General features: G+C 40.2%; 1 protein-coding gene across 2 annotated transcripts in view; it reads right to left on the minus strand.

Moving 5' to 3' along the window:
- Window positions 1–349: 349 nt before the first annotated feature.
- The window catches only part of BASP1 (brain abundant membrane attached signal protein 1), a 51,556-nt gene continuing 38,794 nt past the window's right edge, over window positions 350–13,111 (minus strand). For both annotated transcript variants that reach the window (XM_005499744.4, XM_021283821.2), the window contains exon 2: window positions 350–1,992. In XM_005499744.4, coding sequence (XP_005499801.1) covers window positions 1,249–1,983 — 735 coding nt within the window. In that variant the 5' untranslated portion in view covers window positions 1,984–1,992 and the 3' untranslated portion in view covers window positions 350–1,248. The remainder of the gene's footprint in view (window positions 1,993–13,111) is intronic.

Raw genomic sequence — 13,111 nt, forward strand, 5'->3', positions numbered from 1 at the left:
ACACCCAGTCAGCAGGCCTTTGGCTCTTTAAAATAGCAAGAGAGCATTTTTTCACATGTTAAGGCAGGCAAAAGCCATTTTTACTTTGGCTAGGTTAAAATATATATGAGATGTGCTGGTTCATTTACCACTTCTTCCAACCTCACTTGCAAATGTTTGTGGCTGTTCAAGTGGGAGTTTATGGCAGCATGTTTCTAGGATCATGAGGTTGATGGTTCTTTCTTTGCCTTTACTTCACAATAAATAGGAGAGTAAGCACCCCCAGATGTAATGCTTCTTCTCTGAGCATAAGAATCTCCTTCATCAAGCTCGTAAAGGATAAAAGTGAAGATTTAATCAGTCTTTACACTTTTATATTTTTTAAATTATTTAACTTTTATTACTGTTGCACCATTTATACAATTACATATAATTTCAATGCATCCATTGTACATTTTGTTTTTTCATTTGTTTTCCAATGAGTGTGTGTTGGTGTCTGTGACACAGAATGGAAGAGAAACTGGAACTGCAATGAACGCAGACTTTTTCATTTCCACTGACCAATAAACAGAACTACAGGTGCACCCAACCACGGACATGCATTAACTCGTCATGAGAAATCTAGGTAGGCTAAGTAGGATGAGAATGCTTTTTACTCCCAAAAAATATTTGGAGAGGAAGAATTGGAGGGTTGGCATTGAGAAATATGTGGACAGCTAAGTGGGTTTTGTCTGAAAGTTGGCATTCATCCACTGCATTAAAAAAATATCAAAATAAGAAAGGCTGTAAATAAAAATAAAAATAAAAAAAAAAAGAACACAGAAAATACTGCTTTCATAAAGATCTGATCGCCTTGGCACAAACTCAGTGGGCAGGATCAAACACATCACTCCCAAACCCCATTACAGAACAAAAAGAAGATTTTGATACATTGGTGGAGTGCATTTACAGCAGTTCAGATACAAAAGATGTGCTGTACTTTCAGACATCCATTTATTTAACTTTTTTTTTTAATCCAGGACTTGTGTCAAGTTGGCAGAAAGTATATTAGATATTTCCCCACAAAAATACTATTTGGATTCTCCCCCCCTCCCTCCCTCCCAGCTTGATGGGACATCCTTTTCATTTTTTCTTTTTTTTTCTTTTTTTCTCTTTTCTTTCTGGGCAATACATATTTGTTATTTCAGATCTGAAACGAGTTAGTATAGCTGAAAAAATAAAAAAAAGACACAGGTTGTTTTAAGTGGTTGTTTCAACAGGCTGTCCAATTTAATCTTGCACTGCTATGGTTTGATCCGAATTAGTCGCTGGAACTTCAGAAGTTTTCGCTTCCTCTGGTGGGGCTGCAGGGTCCGAGGCCTTAGCAGTGGAACTAGGTGCTGCTGTTGCTGCCGCGGGCTCCTTGGAAGAAGGCGCAGCCTCGCTGCTGCTAGGTTTTGAGTCTGAAGCTGGGGCCACTTCACTTTTAGTTTCTTGGGCTGCAGGCGCTGTGGGAGCCTCAGTCTTTTTGGCTTCCCCTTCCTCTTTGCTCTTGTCATCTGCTTTACTGGGAGCTGTGGCTTCTGAAGGCTGGGAAGCTTTTGCATCATTGCTAGGCTCAGAAGTTTTGGGTGCTTCGCTACTTGCAGCGGGAGGAGAGGCTGCAGTTGGCTCCTCTTGCTTGGGTGCCTGTTCGCTGCTCTTCTGTGGCTCCACTTTCGCATCAACAACAGACTCTGACTTCTCTGGTTCTGGTTTCTGGGTTTCTTCCTGGGTCACTGTTTTCTCCTTCTCCCCTTCTTTTTCTTCTGTCTTATTGGCAGCAACCTGAGTATCCTTTTCACCTTTCTCCTCCTTGTTGTTCTCCTTCACTTCTGTGGTTTCTGTGGTTTTCTGGGCATCCTCAGCCTCCTTTGGAGTCTCCTCTTCCTCAGTTGCTGCTCCTTCAGCCTTCTTGTCTTTGTCTTTAGCTTTTTCATCATTGACACTGTATCCCTTCTTCTTCTTGCTCAGTTTGCCTCCCATGTTGGAGCTCTGTAACAGAAAAAAGAAGGAGGTGGTTACCCAAAGCTCAGCATTTATCACTGAGAGTGTCAAAATCAGGTCAACTGAGGTGCAAGAGAAAAATTGGTGATGGCTCCTTGAAAAGGACACTACAAGAACTTTGGTCAGAGGTTATCAGCTGAACACACTGATGGTGCTGAGCACCACTGCTGCTGAGCTTATGTCCCAGTCAAGCCTGCAGCATTTCAGAGAGCAAACCCTCTTCTGCCACATCCCCTGTGAACAGTCCTTCTCTGAACCCCTCTAACACTGGCTACTTTTCAGAAGGGAAGGAGGGAGTAACAAGGTGATGGAGGACCAACAGTCTTGTGTCCTGAGAAAGGGAAATAAAATGTGCAAGTAGAAAAAGCCATATTTATATTCAGGTTGGGCACAAACAAAATTTGACAGTCAATATTGGCGTCTACCCCTGGCCAACACAAAGCACACTATGACTCTAGCAAAGGTTATGAACAAGTTTGAATTAAGGTTTCGAAAGGTCGAAGAGACCTGAGAGTTAGCGAGAAGGCTGATGTTCTCTGTCAGACAGCAGACTGCAGCTACGCACTCCACTCCCACCGCCTGCTACCCACACAGCCAGCTCCCATGATACTTAGAACCTACACACAGGGTTGGTGGTACCCAGAGGCCAGGGGGGTGCAGACACCATGCTCCAGCAGCCCCAGAAACAGGAGCAGCTCTTGAGTGGGGATAGCCCCACACACAGAGCCCCCATGACCCCTTCCCAGCCTATAGTTCCCACAAGGATCACCCACCACGAGCCTCAGATTCTGGCACATGGCATCTCTCCACAGCCCCACAGCAGGAGGGGAAACACAGGGCGTGAAACACAGCAAGCCTGTGAGCACTCCGTGAGACCACAGAAGTATAAGCACTTCCAAGTGCAGGCTTGTCTGTGGCACATGACATAATGCAATAAAAAATTGGGGCAAGGAGAAGTGGGGTGCATGCTTTGTAGCCTCTGCTCAAGGTTTTCAAGCACAAGTGATCAGGTACACAGTTCAGTTGTTTAAAAGAAGTTGAGTACATGTGTAACCATATCAGTATTTATATAACTTTTGTGTGGGAGTCTTAACTAAAAATATACAAAATCTTTCACAGCACTTCAAAGCAAACTTCGTCTATTGAAACAGGAAGAGACACAGATAAATTGTGACATTAATGAATGTGAAAACCCCTATGATTGCCTGAAAAATACATTCTGGTGTTAAAACAATTACATCATCCATACTCAATGAAAGATTAAGGAAAAAAAAAAAAAAGAATTTCTTAGTTTGGTAGTATTTGAAAATAGTAGAGAAGGTGATCTTTTCAAAGTACTGTCAAACAAATGTTTGATTTAAGAGCTTCTCAAGGGAGTTGAACCATTCTAATTTTCTGTTTTTCAAAGGTCCTATATTTTTCACACACTTGCCAAAATTGTGAATTCAAACCAGTAAAAATCCATAGGAGTGCTTATAGAAGGCTGAATATTAAATATTTTTAAATACCACTTAGAACTAACTGCCTCTCAGTAGATTTTTCACTAACAGAAATACAAGGCCCAGACACAGCCCAACAGCAGATTTTTCCATATGTCTTGGGTAGAAACGAGCTATTATGATCAGCAGAGACCTTTCTGATTTCGGCTCTCAAAAAGAACCATTTGCAAACACTGTTAAAGGCTTAGCACATAGCCCTGCAAAATGGTAATGCAATGTTACTGAAACACTGCTTTGTTGTCTGAAATTTTATGGGGAACAGCAATAAAAGGATTAATTTCCACAGATCCACAATTGAGCAGTCTAATCTCTATCTTTGTAGCAGAGATAACAGCTTTTTAGGTATTTAAGTTAGCCTACGGACATTAGTTTGTCATCTGACAAATTTACAGGCTTCTCGATACTCTATGAGTATTACTCCAGCTTATTGTTTATGTACAGTTACAACCAAATATTTTGAAAGGGCTTTTGCAAGTCCACAGGATCAGAGATTTATACTGAAGTCATGTGTATCCCAATTTGAATCCCTAATTAAGACTATATTTGTTTCCAGTAAAGTCCAGATACTGCAAGCTTTATTTCATTTGCTGAATCTTCTGTATTTTTCCAGATTTTGCTATTTCATGGATAGTAGTAACCCATCACAATGTATATTTTCTTCCACAAAAAGCTTTTATACTCTGCTACAGCTGGCTACAGAATGCGCATGCCAAAGGACCTTTAATAAGCAGAGAAGCATGCATATGAGAAATGTGCGCCCAAACTATGAAAAAAAAACATGCACTGTCTTTGCTTGGAGGTATACTGTGAAATTGCTGTGTCTCCATTTGCATCACAGCCAGCTGGCTGGAGATGCTGGAGCAGAAGATGGGGCAGAGGCTCTATTAGTAAACATTTACAGTTACGGATGGACTGCCACATTCCAGCATAGCTTCAACGATGTTATAACACAGTAGATTTTTTTCTTTGTGACACTGAATCTCACATCTCACTATTTAAAAGCCACTTAGATCATCATCATCATCATCATCATCATAGTTATGCCAGGCTATCATGCAAAAGCACAGCACTCATCAGGGTCATCACCCAGCCCGCAGGTAGCAATGCTACAATGTTCCTTTCCCCTTATACCTGAATTACAAATATTCCTCCTCCTCTCCATAGCCTCCTGATAAGGTATCTGGTCTGCCCTGTCACATTCTCCAGAAGCAGCCCCCACATGCTTCATTGCCTCACACAGATGCTGATCTTGCCCCTGTCCCACCTTAACTGTGCCTGAAGCACAGCTCTGAACAGCCCAGCACAAAGAGCCTCAGGGTGCAGCAGACTCAAAGCAGAACTTTAAAAATATTTTAAAATTGCAACCAGCTACACCTGGAAGAAATATAGCATGTAGATCAAGTCACTTAACCATCTCTGTGACAGCAATGGCTATTCTTGCAGAGATAACCCTGCCTGGTGCCACAGTGGAATGTCTCACAAGTGAAACAGACAGCAAAATGCATTAAGTCATTGAGGTATGTTCGGCTGCCTCTCCTTAACTCCCACGACCCTTGCATCCACCTTGTTAATGACAGACCCAGAAAAAAAAATTGCCTCCAACTATTAAAAAAAAAAGTATGGCTTCAGTTATTTGCACTACCATTGACATATAAGGATTTTGAACTAGCTCTAGCAGCTACCGAGAGCAAAGCACATGCAAAAAAAAAAAAAAAAATACTTGAAAATGTTGGTGCTGAGCACTGTTCCTGTAAAATGGCACAGCATTTGACAGCTGTCCCTCTTTGCTACTGGAAAGAAAAACGTCTAGAGAGAGACAAACTAGAAGAAGATTTTATATAAGAAGTTGCAACATATCAGTTATTTTCAATGAATTTTGATGAACCAATTGGCAGACCAGCATGTCAGAAGAGAAAGGTTAAATAAAACACTTCAAAGTTAAAAGAGACTTCATCTGCTTCTCAGTGTGCTCAGTACTCTTTGACTGTATTGCTTTTTTCATGGAAGAAGAAACAGATCCAGAGACCACTATGGAGGTCTTCTATGATAGGAATATGGATTGCTTCAGCTTCTAAGAGCCACTGGACATTGTGCTCATCCTGAAGTTTCCATTCATCTACAGAACGCAAGCTCCTGGAGAGCTTGCACGGTTATCTTTTAATCTATATAAGAGATAATCTGACCCTAGTTATTTTACAAAGTACAATGTCTACAGGTCACCTAGAGCATGTTAAGCACTTTGAAAATTGAATATTCATGATAATCAGGATTTCTGGGATAACAGTGTCAAAAAAAAAAAAAAAAAATGTCCGTAAGACCATAATACAGCAGGATGAAGAACACACAGAACATTTCAGATCTTATGGAGATGAGTCCATGGAATGCAAGCAGCATACACTTGTACAGTTTAGGATAATAAATACTATTACAATGTTTTACATTGCAAATTGTGCTTCTATATTGAATCTTTCTTACTGTCTCTGTCTTCTGTCAATAAAGTTTTGTCTGCTCAATTAGATTTCCCATGTGCTAATACATTTCTAAATGTTTTATTTAGAACAGACTTTCACATCCCATGAAAGGATGTGGCTATTTCAGGAATGGACTTTCTAGCACCCTCATTCTCAGTACAGAGAACAGCACATCAGGAAAGGACAAAAGCACAGATATCACCTGTAAATTATACTACCATAGTCTGATTGCCAAAGGTAAACTTCCAAAGCTCCTGTTCAGCTTCACACAAACTGTGGGAAGCTCAGTCCACCCATAGAAAAAAACGGTTCAGGAAGACAATAGGTATTTTCTGAAATCCCGCTGCCCTCAGTACAACATAGGCACATGCAGTAGATCGGGCCAAAGTATTCCTTGCACAAGCCTATCCTCCTCTCCTCTCCTCTCCTCTCCTCTCCTCTCCTCTCCTCTCCTCTCCTCTCCTCTCCTCTCCTCTCCTCTCCTCTCCTCTCCTCTCCTCTCCTCTCCTCTCCTCTCCTCTCCTCTCCTCTCCTCTCCTCTCCTCTCCTCTCCTCTCCTCTCCTCTCCTCTCCTCTCCTCTCCTCTCCTCTCCTCTCCTCTCCTCTCCTCTCCTCTCCTCTCCTCTCCTCTCCTCTCCTCTCCTCTCCTCTCCTCTCCTCTCCTCTCCTCTCCTCTCCTCTCCTCTCCTCTCCTCTCTTCCACTGTTCCCTTCCAAAGAGAAGGCTGGGGGTGTCACAGGACTGCACCCCAAAGGCCCAGTCCCCTCGTGCAATGCCACATCTGTGGGGGTTGAGCAGCCTTCCCACAGCAGTCATGTATGTCACAAAGTATCAAGATGCCAGCTCATTAGATGCACACAACAAAACATGGCCTGTGGTCTCCCCATGCCTTGATTGTTCAAGCCAAGTCCTTATCACTGAACAATTGTGTGTGTTTATTGCTGTTACACACACAAAATTAAACTGGGAACACCTCCGCTTGGCACTTATACTGTTTTCTTCATGGACCACAGCATGTGCATAGCCCTGTAACTGCTATGGCTTCTTTCCTTCCTCCAAAACCTCATTAATCTCAAGTTTTAGTAAAGGAGTATAGAGTAAAAGAACAGTGAATACTTAAAACGTGGACATTGTGCTTACTTGATTTCCTAAATTAGATTGTTAACAGAAGCCTATTCCAGTTTTGGTACTGTCTTGCTTGCTTTTTATATGCAGCTCATCAATTAATTCTAAGAAGTAATATTATTGGGTCTAAGGGTTTAATTTTCCGGCAGATTTCAGTTCTATTTTCCTCTAGTGAGAAGTAGAATAAATTTGATGCCATTTCTACTTAAGAACTTGAAGGTGAGTAACTGCTTGATTTGAGAAGCATAACTACTAATAATATAGCAAGTTATCAGAAAAGTTAATAATCACATGACAATTACTTCGAGAGCAAATTAAAAAGTTGTACCTGAGATATTACTAAGATTCATGTGAAATACCTGAGCTCTGAGGTATGCATTAGATTATCAATTGTGAGCCTATTTTTCCAAAAACAGAATGGGAATGAATATCAGCAGCTTCATTACAGGCAAAGGTTTTGGCAAAATTATAAATTCATATTAGCATTCACCTGAAACCACAAGTGCTTTGCATGTGTCCTTCATCTTTGCACCCTACATGGAAAAAAGCTGGCCAGCTAGACAGAATTTCTGCATAAAAATAAAATGTATCCATTATTCAACCACAGAGTGATGAAGATTTTGTGGGCTACATTGAAATCGACTGTCAAAGACTTTGGACTTAGGTCCTCCTGACTTGGAGGCCTGTACAGCTGAAGAACCTGGAGAGATATCTTGACTGAGGATCCACCACCAAGTCTGACTCTGGTCAGACACCAGTACTACTTTAGCTGTAGAAGAGTCTGTAGAAACAAATACATCAAGGTACCACCTTTTGCAGTCTCTCTGTGTCATCTTACTCTAAAGACACTTTAGTGAAGTATTGACTCAAGTGCTGCAGAGCCTCTCTGTAGGAGCGTGCTCCCGAATGTAATATACCTCACTTCTTTAAGCCAATACAGCCTTAGCTTCTCCAGCTACAGATTTTGCAGAAAACATGAGCAGAAAATGGACTCATACTGTCTTGCCTTCCTGAGTCAACTAGTGCATGGAAGAAATGCTCTGCTGGGTGCAACCTCCCTACTCGCCCCAGGCAAGGCTGTGCTTTGTAGTTTGTAGGCAGAGTTAACATCTTTTATTAGACCACATAATATGGACAGAGATAACATCACCCGTGTTCTCCTTAGGCAATTGTCTACAGCTGGTACGTTTAGGTGTTAGCATTATTTGATACTTTCTTATTGTTGGTTTCAAATCAGAATCACACTGATTTTGCCACAACTGTTTTTGGTTTTCAGTGATCAAACACAGCACTACATTGCCCAGCAGTGTAGACACAACTGCTTGTGCCTCCAGTTTTGTCCCTGGCAGCTCCCGCATGACTGTTTCGCATTGTTTATAACAGAAACACAAACCATATTAAAAACCGAGCAACACAGAATAAGCATAAAGTAGGTTAATTTTACAGTGCATTGTGTGCGTTGCTCACCCTTGTGTTCATTTCATCCAGTGCTCTGTTTTGTTAAATTAAAAATGCTGCCATATCTGCCCCATTCAGCCTACCAGCCGTCCTACAGTCTTTAGACCCAGCTCATGTTCAAAGAATTTCTCTTATATTCAGATTAACTGCATATGTACTTTTCGTTGAATAAGAAAAGAGGCTTGCAAACATGCTTATGCAGGTACACACACGAAGCCAAAAGTCAGTCTGCCCTGGACTGAGATCCTAATCACACTATTGTTGGGCACATGGTTGGAAGAGGAAAATCTGCTGTAAACACCTGTTTTGCAGAGACTGAGATTAGTTTTACAAGAACACCTTTTGTAGAAACATTTTGCAGTTTGTAGGCTTCAAAATAACTTAGAAGACTAAGCCAAAAATATTAATATAAGCATGTGTCTCCTCCTTATTCTTACTAAGTTGCCACATCACTTTGGGGTTTGTGTATGACTCCATAGGAAGCAGTTTAATAAATATTTTACGTTAGACAAAGCTTTCTAATCTGTAGCTTGGAATTAGGTTCCTAGACAGGAAACCATGCAAGTTTCAAAGGTGCTTATTACGCACATCTTTCAAACTGTTCAGGTCCCTGGAACGTGCATAGCCAAGGGAGAGGCAAGATTCCACACATATTATTCCAATTATGGCCAGCCACTTTTTGCCCCCCTCTAATACTTAAGACTCCACTACCATGTCTAATTACAAAAACACACAAGGTGATAAAAGCCTAGATAATGAGACCATTTCCTTCTAATTCACATTTTGCTCAAATTTGGTCCCTCCAGTGCTATCTCAATCAGGGATCTCAATACCACAAATACGCTTGGTTTGCAGACCCCTGCATGGTTCTGAATGCCTGCAAAAGAGATAGTCCAAAAATGTAACAGTCATATGCTAGTAAGCAATTAAAAGATTAGCCTCCTCCACAATACAATCCTAGTGAAGAACAGATGTGGGAAGACGTCATTCCTGGAGGGACTGCACACTGGGAAAGGAAATTTTTTCAAGCTTAATACCTATAGCTTGTATCTCTCTAGCCTTATCCTGAACAAAGAACGTAAAGTATGAGGAACATGAAGAGATTTCAAATTCATGCTTTTCATATGAACAATAAATTTTAAGCTATAACTATATAATCCTTATTTACATGGGTTTTTTTTTTAAATAGCAAAGGTTCTCAGTTACTATTTGCATAAATTGCAAACTTTCCTGCCATTTCCTTAATGGGGACATAGAGAGCCACATTCACTTTTTGAAAAAGGCCTTAGGGTATTTAACTAGGGAACTGTCACTGGAGACAATTATCTATGGAGATTTACATTACATTACATCTATTCTACATTCTGCACTTTAAAAAGCTGTATTACGTTAATGCTCATTTAACTGGTCAAACCAGTTTTAATTAAACAGTCTTCAGAATGTAAATTACAGAAATATAAGAAACTGATACATTAACTTTGAAATCTTGAAACTACCAGTTTTACTTTGAAAAGGGATTCTCCAAGTGACTACTAAATTCTTCAGCATTTTTCTTTCCCTTTCCTAGGCTGCTCATGGTGCTGTTCATTGGAAAAGGCACTGGAAAATGTATGCCTTGGATGTAAGAAAAACCTATATATAGGAACAGGACTCTTAACAGACAGCTCAGACCTATGGTAGATCACTACTATCCTTAGACTATGTATTTCCTTCTTCTGTTTGCATGACACTCTCACTACAGGCAATGAAACCACATCTATAATTATGAATTAAATCAAATTTTCTTTTTTTTTTTATTTTCTTTTTTACATACAAGCTACATGGACTGCACACCATTACTGACTGTGGCACATGACTCCACAATTGCATCACAGAAAAGAAGAAAATGGGGAAGCAAGATGAGCTGTTACCCACTCAAGGCAATACTCTCCGTTGGGGTGTGTGTCATGGTGTTCATGAGATCATCACAAGCACCTCCTTCCAAAATACACAGTATCTAGTTTATGCAGCAAACCAAAAGATTATAAATTTAAAATAAGTATTTAGTTGACTTCTTTATTCCACTGCCTAACTATTGAAGTATTTTAAGGTTCAGGATCTAGCTAACACATTCTCTATCTGTTTTTATCTGTTTCAGCTCTGTATTAAGCTGCAGCACTATATTTTCTCTATTTTTCTTCAAAATGAAATGACCACAGATGATGCTCGAGCAGGTATCACAGCTTAAGGTTCAGACATCGGAAGAGGCTGGTTGATTTTAAAAAAAACAAACAAACAAACTACCCTAGAGTTCTCCTATCCCAAATCTCCATCACAAAAAATCCCGCTGCTTCAGTTACTGTCGATGTGCCCACCTTCTGGATAACCTTGGCCCTGAACACCATAATAGCGTTCCTCAGAAATAAAGACATATGCAAGAGTCACAGGATTAAACCAATTTCATCCTCCAGTTAATAAGCAACTGCTAATGACAGTTAAATTAGTAATTGGAATGATATTTTGAAAATGCCTTCAAATTTAACATTGCATTAGAAGGTTGTGTGCACTTACCCTTGTAGGACAGTACTATACATCATGCCCCTGGTAGAATTAAACCTACTTACCACCTCAGCAGCACTTACAGGGTGTTTTACGCCAGCTTCCTGAAGAGCTGCTGCATTTCCCCTTGGAATAACAACTGTTGACTTTTAGTCTTATGTGTGAAGTTTCATTTTAAATGAAAAATCCTGTACTGAAGTTAATGTGTACAAGTTAAGTCATGTTTTGCATAACATCAGAACTACCTATAATTAAACCCTGCAAGACTTTGGGCTGAATTACAAATATTTTTCATGTTGTTAAGAAAAAAACTCCTCCTCATGACCACAGTATCAGTGTGGGCACCTTATCAGCTCTTCTGTTTCTCACAGCTCTGTTGCAATCATGTCTTGTAGTAAAGACATGCTCAAAAGAAGCAAGAGAAATGCAAGCCTGAATGCTCAACACCCTGGAAACATTTTTGCATTCATGTTCCTGGACACTCATTTGTGCCATATGCATTTTCTACCAGATTTTAGTTTGGCCTATTATATTGTCACTTGGGTCATTCTCACTTTCTGGTTCTCACACTAGCACAATATATGTTGGGTTTTTTTTTCAACAGCGTACATTTAACACAAAAGAAAATCTCATGTTCCAGACTTTCTTTTTTGATCTGCATGTCTATACTGGATTTTTGCTCCTCCCCCCCCCTCCCCCCCCCCCATTTTTAAAACAAAGGATTGCATTCAAACCACCAGGCTCACTAGTTTCACTTTAGTCACTGGGGGAGGATTATCAAAATAACATGGAACCGGTACACAACAATCACTGGCAAGAAAAGAGCATTAAGCATCTGATATCTATTTGTGTCTTACAATTATCTCTCTCCAACTTTTTCACCACTACTCATCTACACTCTTCTAATGGCTGTTCAAAATACCAGGACATCTTAGGCAATCTTTTATTAAGACTGGCAATATTCTCCGAAACTTAAGAAATGAGAGCTGAATTTCTTGATCCAGATGAAGAACTGTAGGTATGCATCAGAGAATGCTGTCATGTGGAGCCTATTACACACCTTCAGTGCCACATTTTGGTAACAAACTAATACATAATTCAAAGTGTGCCATAGAAGGTTGAGAGAAAAGAAGCAGAATTTGCTTTTCATTTCAGTGGTGCAAGCTGACAGAGGGGGCTGCAGAATAAAACCAGTCCCTATTAGAGAGATTTGTGTTGTGTCATGACATGATAATGGTTTCCTTTGAGAAACCCACTTTGAAAATGCAAACTGTTTCTAATAATCCCAAAGAGCTATGCCAGGCAATAAGCTGTACCAGATCATGTGTTCAGCTGTTAGATATATCACCTTGGAATTCAAGACACCCAGATATGGATTGATTGCCTAAGTTTCCTTCTGACATCTTCAGTGACTGTACTTTCTCATTTCTTTTACTTGATTTTGGTTTGGATTATATTGGGATGTCTGATCAGCTCTGCTAGAGAGAAGGTTACAGAAGACCGGAGGCTAACAAGCCCATTTGGCAAGATGTGAAATGAGCAGCTAGTGCAATCCACGAATTGCGCTAAGAGATTTATGTTCAAACCAGACAAGGCAGAAATCCGATTTAGTAATTACTCAGTCAGAACCATTCCAAGCCAGCAGCTGCCCAAAAAGGAGAAGAACAAACAAGGCAGCAGGAATAAAATGAAATGAAAACTAGATTTCAGGAAAGGGGATAAAGTGCATATCTCTTTTCAATAAATAGCTTGTTTTTCCCATGTAAGTATCAGTGGGAGATCTGTCCATCTTAGAACTACCAAATGTAAACTCACTAAATGAAAGCAAAAAAATAATTTTGCAGGGATAGCTGTGGAGTTGGATGTAGCTCCCTTCCCTCCTCCTCACCTGAGCACTGACTTGCATTTTGTGTCAACAAATGTAATTAATACCTAATATGGACACAATTCAATTTCTGCAGTTCAGAATGCATATCAATTGCCTTAGATTATATTACTTTTGATGTAGGCTGGCCC

This window comes from Columba livia, chromosome 2 (assembly GCF_036013475.1).
Source record: "Columba livia isolate bColLiv1 breed racing homer chromosome 2, bColLiv1.pat.W.v2, whole genome shotgun sequence".
NCBI lineage: Eukaryota > Metazoa > Chordata > Aves > Columbiformes > Columbidae > Columba > Columba livia.